We start from the raw sequence: 14,531 nt of genomic DNA on the forward strand, positions 1-14,531 counted from the left end.
TTCCTCAATAAGTAAATGAACAAGTAGAATGTTTTTGTGTTATTTATTTAATTGGGTTCTCTAACTAGTTTTAGGACATATGTGAAAATCTGATCACATTTTAGGTCATATTTGTGCAGAAACAGAGAACATTTGACAGGGTTTATAAACTTTAAAGCACCTCTGTATGAGCATTTACACTAACTCAGTGACATGTTAACTACTTTAAACGTGTCAAACCATCTTATTAATAGCGCATATAATTTACCTTTCATTATTTTCACATTATCGGTAAGAAGATCAGTTCTTGTAAATTGCACAATGAAGTACAATCTTAGCAGCACTTTGTTGCATTTGGACATTAGCATGTTTTACTTCAAATCTAGTACATTCTCAAATTTTGGCAGGACAGTGGGTGTTTTTTTCTAGAGTACACTTATCTCAAATCAAAATTAGAAAGTGCAAGGATGGAAATTCTAATTACAATCCTGACTGTCTAAAGTTTTATGGGAAAATTTTCAGTTGATGTTGCTAACCGATTATTAACAGTAAAACATTTGATTTACTGAGAACTGAAAGCAGATTTGAAAAACAGAGAAAAGCTATCAGATATTAAGTCAGGGAAATAGTGACTAACAGAACATCAGCGACTATAATTAACATAACAATTGGCAGTTTAGTGTCCTGAGAAAATCAGCCATAATATACCTGCAGATTGCTCCTTGGCCTGGAATGGTATCACACTTGCCATCATTGAGACAGAAGTCCGTGTCTATATCACAAATGCTTTGACAGGGCAGGCCATCCACACTCAGATACCCAGTATTGCAAACGCATTCAGCTTCGCCTGTTTGCTGGTTCACCAGGCATTCAGAATATTCATTGCAGGCTTGAAACTTGCATGGGTTTGCATCATCACCTGAAATTGCATGGCATGGGAGTACTTTAGCCACAACTGTTCACAGCGAACAAGGCAACCAGTTGAATGCACGTATGGGAGCAGTGGGCACAATAATGTACAATTATTCCACAAGGAACTCAATAGGAAAAAGTGCACATTTCTGAGCAAAAATAATCATTCTTATTGTTTGGTGCTGTGCATTCTGCTTACATCAGAGCTTTGAGCTGCCCTTATTTATACTTACTCAGAAGTCCGCAGAACTGATTTACAATATCACGACAAAACCTCTAGAGCACTGTAATATAAGCTAAGTACTATTTGAAAAACAGCAGCTGAAAGAAGGCAAGGATTTTGGACACCCATTTACCCACCAGAATTGCTCTCAGGCGAGGAGCTGGCAAGTGATCAACATCAGCAAAACCAAGGAGCTAATTATCGACTACAGGAGGAAGAAGCTGAAGGAGTCATGAGCCGGTCCACATTAGGAATCTGGATGTTGAGAGAGTCAGAAGCTTTAAATTCTTTCATGATATTATAATCAGAGGATGTGCCCTTAGATCTGGACATTATCATCATCACAAGCAAGGCATGGCAGTGCCTTTACCTTCTTAGAAGTTTGTGTAGATTCAGCATGTCATCTAAAACTTTGACCAACTTTTTATAGATGCACGGTGGAGACTGGTTGCATCACGGCCCGGTATGGAAACACCAATGGTCAAGAACAGAAAAGTCGTCAGAAAGTGGTAGACACTGCCCAGTCCATGACAGGCAAAGCCCTCCCCCACCCTGAGTGCATTTATAAGGAGAACGGCCCCCATCTCCTATTTCAGGCCATGTCCTCTTCTCACTGCCATCATTGGGCAGAAGGTACAGGAGCCTTAGGTCCCACACCACCAGGTTCAGGAACAGTTATTACGCTATAACCATCAGGCTCCTGAAGCAGCGTGGATAACTTCACTCACCTCAACTCAGAAATGATCCCACAACCTACAGACTCATTTTCAAGGACTCTGCAACTCTTGTTCTCAGCATCATAGAATATTATACGCGTACATATATTTTTTTCTCGCCCCTAATGTATGGTGTGTATGTGTGTTTTTCCTTCGGTCTCAGGAGATCTATGAGAGAGTTGGGAGCTTGAGGGCTTGGCACAGTATCTTTGCTGTTCCTAGTAGCGCACTCTTCTGGACCGAGATGTTGTTTCTGGGATTTGTTGGAGCCACTCTCCTCGTCCAGGTGTCACAGCCCAAAGTGCTCCTGTGACCACCAGGATTACTCTGACTTTAACCTTCCACACCCTTTCTATCTGATCTTTCAAGCCCCGGTATTTCTCCAGCTTCTCATATTCTTTCTTCCTGATGTTACTGTCAATCAGGATTGCCACATCTATTACTATTGCTTTCTTCTGTTCCTTGTCCAGTATTACTATGTCTGGTTTGTTGGCCAGTACCTGCTTATCAGTCTGTATCTGGAAGCCCCACAGGATCTTAGCTCTGTTATTCTCCTCTACCTTCTCGGGTGTTTCCCATTTGGACTTGGGAGTGTCCAATCCATACTCAGCACAGATGTTCTTGTACATAATTCCCGCAATTTGGTTGTGCTGTTCAGTGTATGTTATCCCTGCCTGTGTCCTGCACCTTGCTACTATGTGCTGGATGGTTTCAGCAGATCCCTTGCACAGTCTGCATCTTGTGTCTGTCTGGTGTGATAGCCCCTTGTTCCTGTCGCTCTGTGCTCATCGCCTTTTCTTGTGCAGCCATGAGGGACGCCCTGTACTGACCCTCAACCCTGCCTTTTCCAGCCATTGGTAGGACTCTCTTATGTCAGTCACCTCTGATATCTGGCAATGGTACATCCCGTGCAGTGGCTTGTCCTGCCACAGCCTCAGGCTCTGCTTAGACCATAAGACATAGGAGCAGAATTAGGCCATTTGGCCCATCGAGTCTGCTCTTCCCCATTCAATCATGGCTGATCCTTTTTCCCTTCCTCAGCCCCACTCCCTGGGCTTCTCCCTGTAATCTTTGATGCCATGTCCAATCAAGAACTATTAATCTCTGCCTTAAATACACCCGGTGTTGGCTCGTGGCCAAGTGGTAAGGTGTTCGTCTAGTAATCTGAAGGTTGCTAGTTTGAGCCTTGGCTAGGGCAGCATTTGTGTCCTTGAGCAAGGCACTTAACCACACATTGCTCTGCGACGACACCGGTGCCAAGTTGTATGGGTCCTAATGCCCTTCGTTTGGACAACATCAGTGGCATGGAGAGGGGAGACTTGCAGCATGGGCAACTGCTGGTCTTCCATACAACCTTGCCCAGAAAACCTTCCAAGGCACAAATCCATGGTCTCACGACACTAACGGAAGCCTATAAATACATCCAACAACCTGGCCTCCACAGCTGCCCGTGGTAACAAATTCCACAAATTCACCACCCTCTGGCTAAAGAAATTTCTCTGCATATCATTTCAAATGGATGTCCCTCTATCCTGAGGCTGTGCCCTCTTGTCCTAGACTCCCCCACCATGGAAATGGAAACTTCTGCCTGCTGTCTGAGGCATTCTCCTAGCAGGTCGTCCTTTGGGACCATCTTCCTGACAGACTCATGGATGTTTCTCACTTCTTCAAAGACTGTGGCCTTGACACTTCCAAGTCCCCGTCCTCCTTTATTCTGGTGGGCGTATATTCACTCGGCATTGGACTTTGGATGGAATCCTCCATGTATGGTTAGTAGTTTCTGGGTCTTGACGTCAGTGGCTTCCAGTTCGTTCCTTGGCCAGCACACTACTGCAGCTGTGTATCTGATGAATGGTAGGACGGATGTGTTGATGGCTCTGATCTTGTTCTTCTCATTCAGCTGGCTGTTTAGGACCTGTCTCACTCTTTGGAGGTACTTGCATGTTGCAGCCTTCCTTGCGTCGTTATCGTGCACCTGCGGGATCCCCAGGAATTTGTAGCTGTCCTGTGCATCTGGTATGTGGCCTTCTGGTAACTCGACTCCTTCAGTATTGATGAGTTTGCCTCTTTTCACTACCATCCGGCTGCACTTTTCCAGTCCAAATGACATCCCGATGTCTCTGCTGTGCACCCTTGTCAGGTGGATTAGTGAGCCAATGTCTCTTTCATTTCTGGCACTCAGCTTGATGTCATCCATAGTGGTGGTGATGTTCACACCACTCTTGAACCTGTACCCATATCCACTCAAAGTGTGTGTATATATATATGTAAATTTTTTTATTTGGTCAATTTGTCCGCTTTTGCATGCTGGTTGCTTGTCAGTCTTTCTTAGTGTATATATTTGTTCACAAGTTCTATTGTATTTCCTTATTTTCCTGTAAATGCCTGCAAGAAAATGAATCTCCAAGTCATATATGATGACATATACATAAGTAAATAATAAATTTACTTTGACTTTGACTTTGAGGGGTTAAATTAAAAGCCTTGACTCCTGACCAAAGGAAGCAGTTGCTTGCAGGATTTTTAAACCTGTTGTAGAAACCCGACTCTGGCTTCAAGGCTGCCAAATCCTTTTTCTCCAGACACTGAGAGACCAAATCAACAATAGAGAGGCCATTCTCAAAACACAGTCCTTTTTGCCATGCCAAGACACATTTATGACCAGGGAGAGCAAAAGCTCCCAACCCTCACACAATCTCCCATTCAGAGACATTTACTTCGGCTACTACAAAACACCCCTGAAGACAGGCTCGGTATAGAGCCTGAACAATAAACCCTATCACCAAACATCTAGCTGCACAGGAGTACTCGTCTGACTGGGAAAAGAGCAGAAGGCCGAAACTCCCAACTGTTATTTTGAACACATACCAAGCATACATTATAATCTTTAAGTACATTTGGCACAGTCTGAAAACATCTCTTATTATCTGTTCTTTTGATGTTGCTTGTGGGATCTGGCTATGCATAAATTGATACAATCTGTAGGAATTTTTCAATCCCATTGCCAAGAAGGTGAACTGAAATTCTCCATTTCTGACATATATCTTAATGGTTTTTTCAGACCAGCAAGCTTTGAAAATACCTCGGATGATCATGAATTTAGCACAATCTGTAGGATTCTCTCATTTTCAGGGCCTATTTTGTTTGATTCTTTTGCTTTTTTGATCATTGCACCTAGTCTTTTCTAACCATTTTTGTATCTGAGAAGTATTGGGCAAGATCTTGCTGACTTAGTTCCCCTACTTGGGCTCGCTTTCCATTGCTGCCTGTCCCTCCTAGTCTGGATGAAAAGAGCCAATCTCACTGGTCCAAGGATCCCAATGTCTTGGGATGAACCACACTATCTTTACCCTTAAAGCCCCACCCCTCTCCAAACAAGGCTGTAAATATTCTTACTGACTTCAATGCAAATAATGCAGAAGATGTGTAGCTCGCGTGGTTGATGGTTGTGTTGAGTTCTTCTCTGATCTTACCAAGGTCAGAGAACAACTCAACTCAATGATTTTAATTGTCTTTAAATGTCTCTCATACTCAGAGACATTTGAAAACTGATGCAAATATTAGTGAATAATTAAAGTTTATTTCTTAAGTTAAAATATAACTAACTAAAATATCTGAAAGTGCTTATAAATAATTAAAAATCTAATTTACCTTCGCTCCCTCACCTAATCTACATAGAAATCAATGTGGTCACCGAGCCACAGTAAGTCTATTACCTGTGAAAAAGGGCCTAGGGCATCATCCCTAAAGAAGATAGCAGAGTTTGTCATCAAAACATCGAATATAATCGATACCTGTACCCGGCTGGAAGCCCAAGAAGAGTTTATTCATCTATTACCTGTGTTTGCAATGTACAAAGTTGCCAGATATACTGCTCATTAAATGGCAAACTGCTTTGTTCAGAACTCTAAGCACACTTAGCCCATCACCTACCTTGGATACAAGTTGAATTCTCTTCTGCTTGTCATTCTGAAGATTAGTTATTTAATAAAATGGTTGTCTTTACATCACAATTTTGACACATTTAGATAGGATGAATGTACTCAGTCTTTTTCCCAGGTTACAGAATTGAAGGGAAAGTTCCTACCTTTCACAGTGTGTGAACGTACTGTATGCAGAATGAGCTGTCAGAGGAAGAGGTTGAGGAAAATAAAATAACAACTTTTAAAAGGCAGTTGGACAGATACATGGATTAGAAAGGTTTAGGAGGTTATGGGCCAAACAATGGCAAATGGCTTTCGCTTGATGGCAACTTGGCTGGCCTGTATAACTCTATAACTCCCTCAAATTCAATGGCTCACTTTCACACAAGGGGCAATTTACAGTGGCCAGTTAACCAAATGACCTGCATGTCTTTGGAAACAGGAGCGCCATCCATGCAGTTACAGGGAGACCGTACAAACTCTGCACGGACAGCACCCGCAATTAGGATAGCAGCTGGTTCTCCGCACTGTGAAGCAGTCAGTCAACAAAGCATGTCACGGTGCCATCCAACTTAAATAATGTAAGAAAATACAACTGATAGATTTAGCTGTGATCACAAGGAAATAGGTGTCCGTCCTAATCCCATAGCATGGCGGTGTAGCGGCTAGAGCAACACTTTACAGTGCCAGCAGTAGGGGTTCAATTCCCTCCACTGCCTGTGAGGAATTTATACGTTGTCCCGGTCACCATGTGGACTTCCTCCAGATGCTCCGGTGGGCAAACTGTGCTGATTCTGCAAGCATGGCGACACTTGCCGACTGTCCCCAGCACATCCTCGGACTGTGTTGGTCATTGGCACATTTCACTGTATGTTTCGAGGTACATGTGACAAATCAAGCTAATCTCATATCACGTAGATGAACAGAAACTCAAAAATAAACATTGGCAGATCAAACACAAAACAGGAGAAATAGTCCACCTGATTCAACATCCAGAGAAAATCTGTCTATGGCCAGGTTCATAGTTTGGTATGCTGTGTTGCAGAAGTCATCCAGGATTAGATAAACAGCATTGGTGACATCTTGTGGTACAGGCTTTGCAAACTTCACGCGGCTGTTCACAATGATACTTCCATTTCTGAAGTTCAGGATTTCAAGGTGCTTGAAGTCAGTCAAGTTAGACTGCAAGTAAGGAACAAGCTGGAACAGAGCAATTAAAATGCAGGTGAAATGTAAACTGCATCAAGCTCTAGACTCTAGGTATTACTCTCACAAACACTCCTTCTTCAAAGGAAGGGGCTTCCCTTCCTCCACCATCAACACTGCCCTCACCCACGTCTCTTCCACTTCACGCACATCTGTCCCCACCCCATAAGGGATAGGGTTCCTCTTGTCCCCACTAGACTCCACACCCAGCACATAATTCTCCGTAACTTCCGCCATCTCCACCACCAAGCACATCTTTCCCTCCCCCCACACCTCCCGCTTTCCAAGGGGATTGCTCTCTTGTCCATTTGTCCGTCCCCACTGATCTCCCTCCAGGGACTTATCCTTGCAAGTGGAACAAGTGCCACACCTGCCCCTACACCTCCTCCCTCACTACTATTCAGGGCCCTAAACAGTCCTTCCCGGTGAGGCGACAGTTAAACTGTGAGTCTGTTGGTGTCATTTATTGTATCTGGTGCTCCCAGTATGACCTCCTGAATATCGGTGAGACCCGGTGTAGATTAGGAAACCACTTCGCTAGCACCTACACTCTGTCCACCAGAAAAAGTGAGATCTCCCAGTTGCCACCCACTTCAATTCTACTTCCCAATCTCATTCCAACATGTCAGTCCATCACCTCCTCTACTTCCACGATGAAGCCACACTCAGGTTGGAGAAGCAACTCCTTATATTCCATCTGGGTAGCCTCCAACCTGATGGCATGAGCATCCATTTCTCCAACTTCCAGTAATTGCCCCACTCCCTCCACCATTCCCATTCCTGTTTCCCTCTCTCACCTTATCTGCTTACCTGCCCAGCACCTCCCCTTCCCTTTCTTCCATGGTCTTATGTCCTCTATCAGATACTCTCTTCTCTAGCCCTTTGATAATCAACTTCCCATCTCTTTACTTCACCCCTCCCCCTCTCCCGGTTTCACCTGTCACCTTCTGACCTCATCTTTTTTCTCCAGTCCTGAAGAAGGGCCTCGGCCCAAAACGTTGACTGTACTCTTTTCCATAGATGATGCCTGGCCTGCTGAGTTCCACCTGCATTGTGTGTGTATGTGTGTGTGTGTGTGTGCGTGTTGCTTACATATTACTCCCTCTGTAATTCCAAACGCCAACATTTTTTCCAAATGGAAGGACAACCCATAGAATTCTGTGTGATGCTAGTGGACAAAGTGGATGTAAAGCATGCGGACTTCAGGAAAGTCTTTATCAAAGAACCAGGAGAAGAACATTTAAATATTAAAGGACATGGAAATTTAGGAGAACAAACTGAATTAATAATCGGTTGGAGGAGGAGCAGGATTTTGAAATTATAGGCATAATTTCACCATGAATAGAGAAAAGTAGTGGTATCCCAAATAACTGAAATAGCCCGGGTGTAGTCTCCATTTTCAAATTGTATCTCAATCAACAGAATATGCTATTCTTTAGAAGATCAACGATAAATGCAATGGGATATCAGTAAAATCAATAATTGGGCAGTAATTTTCAGATGTAATTATATGATATCAAATGTAGGAAGAGCATTAAACCACAAATTATATTCTGATCAATATACGTAGCTGGTGCTGTGGAGAATCAAGGAAACATAACAGCTCTCAAATAATGGTTCTGAGCATATTTTACAATTGAAATAAACTCATGTGTTTCTACTTCACTCCGCTCAAATTCCTATGTTCTAATCTAATTTTCTCACATACCAAAGCTCTAGTCTTAAAATTATGAATATTCCTCCCTGCTCTTCTCTCGGTGCGAATCCTGAACTAGCCCAATGACATTACAGATGCTTGTCTTCCTACTGAACAATAGTGGATATCATGGAAGAGCAGGTCTTGTCACAGGGATCACTATTTCTTTCTGAAAACAATCTGGGGTCACTGAAAATAATCATCATTTTACCCCCATCTTCAAATTCAGGATCATAATTAACAGATTTGAAATAGTAAACTTACGAGTTCCAGGAATCGCTGCTCTAAAGCTTTGTACTCATGTGAACTTTTGTTGAAGAGGTCATCTGAAAAAATCATATTTGTAACACGTAGGCTGAAGAAGACTATCAGTGACTGTGAGGATGTACGACTATCACTTGATACAGGTTGATTTGTTGGTGCAGTGGCACTGTAGTCTCTGTAGCCACTTATAATTTCTTCATTGATGGATTCTTCATGAGGATAGACTATGTCTGACTGATCCAGTTCAACTGAGATGTCTTGAACCTTAGACCACTCTTCATTGTCCTGAGATGCACTTTGAGAGGATTTCACCTCATTGTGCTCTATAAAGGTAGGATCATGGGGCCCAAAGGTATTATACTCTCCCATCATATCCTGCCTGGCAGATAGCTTAGTGGAGGGCCGTACAGCTGCAGATGTTGCTCTGAGGTTTGATGCCACGATGTATTCATTAGCAGAATTAACAACGTTGTTATGTTCGCTGAACAATTGAAAAGCATTGGTAACGTACTCAGAAATGGGCATTACAGTAGTTGATTGAGTACTAGGCTCAGTAAGTATGGAGTTAACAATATTCTGTTGGATGGAGTTGCTCAATTCAGTATCAATAATATTGGATTCCACCATGTCTACTGGAGCTAGTATTTTAGTGAAAGGTTGCACATCATTAGATAATTCGGCGTGTGGTTGGATCACATCTGAAGAATCCGATGCTGGTCGTGCTGTGAAGGAAGGATCAGTGACCAGTTCCAGGGGTTCCCACGTTAAAGTAGAGAAATCATCGCTTCTGGATGACTCAGTGATCAGCTGCTCCATTTCAGAAGACAGTGTGAACAGTTTTTTGATGGGACCTGTGGCAGATGACTCTAGTGCCTCATCTTCTGAAGACAAAAGTTTTACCGCTGCATGTCCTGTGGTGGCTGACTGCAATATTTCTCGCTGTGTGGTGGCCAGTTCAGTAAGTAAGTGGCCCTTGGCATGTGATCCAACGGTAAGCTGTTCTATAATGAAAGGATCAGAAGCTCGGTTTCCACTGGTAGACGTCTGTGTTGCTATACGCTGTGTGATAAATGTTTCCGTTATAAATTGACCTAGGGCGGATAACTCAGTAACTGGCAGTGCTGAAGCAAAGCTACTTTCAGCTGACTCAGATGCTGTTGGATGCTCTGTGAAGGGTTGGGCTCTTGCGGTTGAGTCAACTGAATAGTACTTAAAGGCTTCTGTTGGTTGTGATGTTTGCATTGTTGATTCTGGGAAGTAATCCAGTGTCCATTCAACAGAGGCTCCTTTAATCATCCCTTCAGCCCTATGAGGTACAATTTCAGTGCCAAAACCTGAAGCTGCTTCCATTGACGAGACTGCATCTACTTCATTTGAAAGGGCTGCGGCAGCGTCTGCTACAGTTGGATCACTAATCAAGTCCTCGATATTAACGCTTGATTGATCAGTATAATCGTCAACAGGCAATCCCTCATGATCCTTCACATTGGTGAATTGACTAGAATTGCTGTCCTGTGGCCCACTGTGTGGCCTGTAAGAAACTGATTGAGAAACTGCTGTAGACCAGGACCACAAATAGTCTTGTTCAATCCCAGACCCCGATTCAGAGCCAAAATCAGTCTCTTCACCAAAAATGGGCCGAGTAACTATACCATCAGGTGTGTTTGATGCGATGATCTGTGATGTACGGGAATCAGAGGTCTCTTTTATCTTTTCACCAACGTTAATCATTGTGCTCCCATCGATTCCAGATGCTGTGGATATTGTGAACATTCTGCTGTTTGGCAGTGGGACCATGTGTTCAAAAACATCGTGCTGCTCCAAAGGTGTTGTTTGCTCCGTTGAAGTAACAGGGGTAGTTTCTGCAGTGAACTCTCTTTCTTCGGATAGAAGATCAATAGATGTTGAATGTGATTGTATTGAAACACCATCTTCCTCCAGGAAATTTCTTTCTTCATCCTTTCCTTTTGAAAGATCTAAAGACAAAAGCACATTTTGTTTTACTTATAGGCTCACGGGAGTTAGAGTGTCTGCATCTATAGTTTGGGCAGTTCTATTAATGTCTCACTATTCTGTATATCAGTGGTAGGTTGTGGCAGTCCAATGCATGTTCGTTACTTCATGTTTAAGTCTGCTGGTCACAACAAAATAGCAGGGAAGCTTATCAACTTTATAGGATCCAATTGGTTAAATTGGTGGGAGCAACAATTGTAATACATCAATTCAGGCAGTTTCTTGGAGAAACTCACAAATGGAATGGGTCATGAAGAAATGTTTTTTCATCACTAACCTAAACGGCTGACCCCTATTTTGACATTGTGACCCCTGGCACTAGACACCTTGGCCCTAATTAGAGAGTTTGGCTGTGTGGCCTTTATTCCTATTCGAGCTTTCGTCGAGTCATAGACCGGTACAGCACAGAAACAGGCCCTTCAGCTCATCCAGTCCATGCTGAACTGTTATTGGCCTAGAATCATCAACCTGCACCCAGGCCACAGCCTGCCATACCCCTCCCTTCCATGTACATATCTGAAGGTCTCTTAAAGCCTGTACGCAACACTTCCTCTGACAGCTCATTCCACACTTTGCACCACACTCTGTGTAAAGAAGTTCCTCTTGGTGTTCCTGTTAGTTACTTCACCTTTCAGTGGAGAAAGCCTGTTTGCGTTTACCCTATCTCAATGGGTGGCAAGGCTGAGATACGTCTCTACCGAAGGAGGTGTAAGGTTCTCCCTCCCTCTGCTAGCCTGCAAGGTGTAGCACCTGCTTAAGCCCCCACTCAGGGTGATGTGAAGCCATGGGAGCAGGTGGTGGACGCTCATCCAAGAAGGTCATGCATAACACAAGCCCTGGTTATGCGACCACTGATGCCAGGCAAACAACCTCGGAAGAGTATTGATAATGGCTGAGGTCACCTGCCTTGTAAAGACACTGCCCAGAAGAAGGCAACGGCAAGCCACTTCTGTAGAATAAAAATTTGCCAAGCACAATCATGGTCATGTGTAGATCGCCTAGGTCATACGACATGGCACATGACGATGATGATGATACCCTTCATAATTTTGTACATCTCTGTCAAATTTCCCTTCATTCTCCTATGCTTCAAGGAATAAAGTCCCAACCTGTTCAACTTATTCATCCTGTCCCTATATTCACAGTGAATAAAAGATGGCATTTTAGTACCGCCCAAAGTCCTGGGGCATTTGTGACATAGACACAGAGAGGGGAGACAGACTGTATCCGATCTCTCAGCTTTACGGCACCATGCCAGGTGTAGCTGGCACAATGCCATTCATGTGAAGGGTTTCCTAATCATCAGAGATGCTTAGAGTCGGAGAACCTTTGTTTCCATCACCTGTGACCTAGTTGCTGCTCATGATCCTGATGTAGGGTGAAGCAGGGAGGCCAGAAGATCATGGGCAACCACATAGCCACAGATGGCCTTCAAGGTGTGAACGCAAAGGGCAGCTGGATTAAGCACAATCTGGCCTAACTGTAACATGGAGCTAACTACATTCCCCATGATTGCTACTGGGATGTCTAACTAGGGATAAAGCACACAAAAATATGGGTACCTGTTGATTGGTCTTCCAGGTAAACTTTAATATTGCTTAATGCATGGCTGATTGAATGCTCTGTAAAGTATATAGACCAAAAGCTTAAAGTTTTGTTTCTGCAGAATTTAAATTTCATTATATTTTCTAATTCTGAAGTTTAATAATCACATTAACTGCTTTTACCATTCATGAACTGAAGAGAATCTGGATTAAAAGTCAGCGATCCATTTCCAATTAGATTTTCCTTATGCAAGGCGTCAGCTATGTAATTCTGAAAGTCAGTAATTGTGTATGCAGCTGTAAGTTGATCCTCAGTTTCCAGGGGAAGGTCATCTTCCATGTTTTTGGAATTTAGGTCGATGAATTTAAGTGTTTCTCTCTGTAAAACTCCAGTGTCCACATCAAATGTAACCGTGCAGTGAACTGTCACATTACTACTGTTACTAAGGAAGGAATAGGTATTAGAGAAACAAATACTGTTAAATTTAACAGAGCACAAAATTACTGCAAATATGGACTAACAATCAGCATATTGCTGAAGCAAACGTTTTCTACTACATGGAGAAGAAGCTGTCAACGAACTCAGACCACAAAACTGTAATTTTTTTGAGTTCTTGAAAATAGTTTGTAAATTGCCGAATTGGTGGTCAGAGATTACAACAATCTTTTGGTTGCTGACTTTCAAAGCGAAGGATTATACTTAGCAATTTTACAAAGCAGAGAGGAGGCATGATTTGGGCACAATGCATCTGTCTCATAGGCACAATAGGATGTAGTCACCATAGATATAAAGGAGACCATTGTTTCTAAACTTGTGTCTATGCTAAATAAAAAGGTTTTATTCAGTTGCAATGTCACATTGATTCTATTGCCAAAAAACCTGAACAAAAAATAGATTTGTAAGTTAACTAAAAAGTAATAAATCAAACAAAATTTCAGATTAAAAGTTGTTTAATAACTTTTTATTCTTTAAATTTAATACTATATTTTCAAACATTTCTTTTTGGAAAGAATTCTGTGTTAGGTTTAGTTGAACGGTAGAACATGCCATAGCCTGGCTGCTACTTAAACATGACAGAGACAAGTATACTAGACAGCAAACCCCTGGAGTTAAAGTTTTCTCAAACAACAAGTACATTTTAGTTGTTGAAATATTAGAAATGTGAACAATTTTGAAGCTAATTCTTGGTGGCTAACTGCTTTATAAACACAGCAAAATCATTTAAAAATTACATAAATCTGTTAACTGAACCCACTCCAAGTTTTGCAGTTGATATTGTGTGTACATGTTTCTAATTGTGATTAAAATGGGCATATTGGATCATTTTACCTGTCTGGATTCTGGCTTTTCCTAAAACAGAAATTAAGAAAATTAACATTAGATTTCAAATGCATAAAATAGAGATTTTGAAATGAATAAAAATGAATATGAATCGCGCACACAAAATAAAAATGATTGTTGATATAATTTAACCATATTATTTTAAAGTTGAAAATTGATTTTTTAATGTGGATGGCACAAGAAAAATACTAAATATTTAGCAATTATAAGCACATATAAAATCCTAAACCACCATCAGCCTATTATAAGACACTAAAATATTATACATTCTGTTAAAATACATTGTCATCTGGCTCTATAACTTATAATAAAAATTAATCATCCATTTCATATATTTATAAACCACATATTGAAATATACTAATTTATAGTATAATACATTTTAACATTTAAGTTCCCAAACCTGAACTCCAAGAAATTAATTGCTTGATATCCTGGGAATTTTTCAAAGACATTTTCAATCTGAAATTTAAAAATGTATACAATGAAGGTTTTAGAGTATGAAAGAAATTATTTGAAATCTAGAAACAGGAATTAATTTGAACTAATTCCTGCTGAAAGGTCTTGACCCGAAATGTTGACTGAACTCTTTACCATAGATGCTGTCTGGCCTGCTGAGTTCCCGTAGCATTTTGTGCCAGTTCCTTGGATTTCCAGCATCTGCAGATTGCTGATTGTTTGTGATTAATTTGAAGTTGTGTGATAGCAGAGACT

General features: G+C 41.8%; 1 protein-coding gene across 4 annotated transcripts in view; it reads right to left on the minus strand.

Moving 5' to 3' along the window:
* Window positions 1-14,531, minus strand: part of impg2a (interphotoreceptor matrix proteoglycan 2a) — a 96,353-nt gene that overhangs the window by 17,678 nt on the left and 64,144 nt on the right. For 2 of the 4 annotated variants that reach the window (XM_072260180.1, XM_072260179.1), the window contains exons 10-16: window positions 14,221-14,279; window positions 13,807-13,827; window positions 12,660-12,919; window positions 12,495-12,554; window positions 8,920-10,895; window positions 6,734-6,953; window positions 688-898 (exon numbers count right to left, since the gene is read on the minus strand). In XM_072260180.1, coding sequence (XP_072116281.1) covers window positions 688-898; window positions 6,734-6,953; window positions 8,920-10,895; window positions 12,495-12,554; window positions 12,660-12,919; window positions 13,807-13,827; window positions 14,221-14,279 — 2,807 coding nt within the window. Of the gene's footprint in view, window positions 1-687; window positions 899-1,251; window positions 1,370-6,733; window positions 6,954-8,919; window positions 10,896-12,494; window positions 12,555-12,659; window positions 12,920-13,806; window positions 13,828-14,220; window positions 14,280-14,531 lie in introns of those variants that run through there. The other 2 variants (XR_011886294.1, XM_072260181.1) reach the window with 2 other exon arrangements.

This window comes from Mobula birostris, chromosome 6, assembly GCF_030028105.1.
Source record: "Mobula birostris isolate sMobBir1 chromosome 6, sMobBir1.hap1, whole genome shotgun sequence".
Taxonomy (NCBI): Eukaryota; Metazoa; Chordata; class Chondrichthyes; order Myliobatiformes; family Myliobatidae; genus Mobula; species Mobula birostris.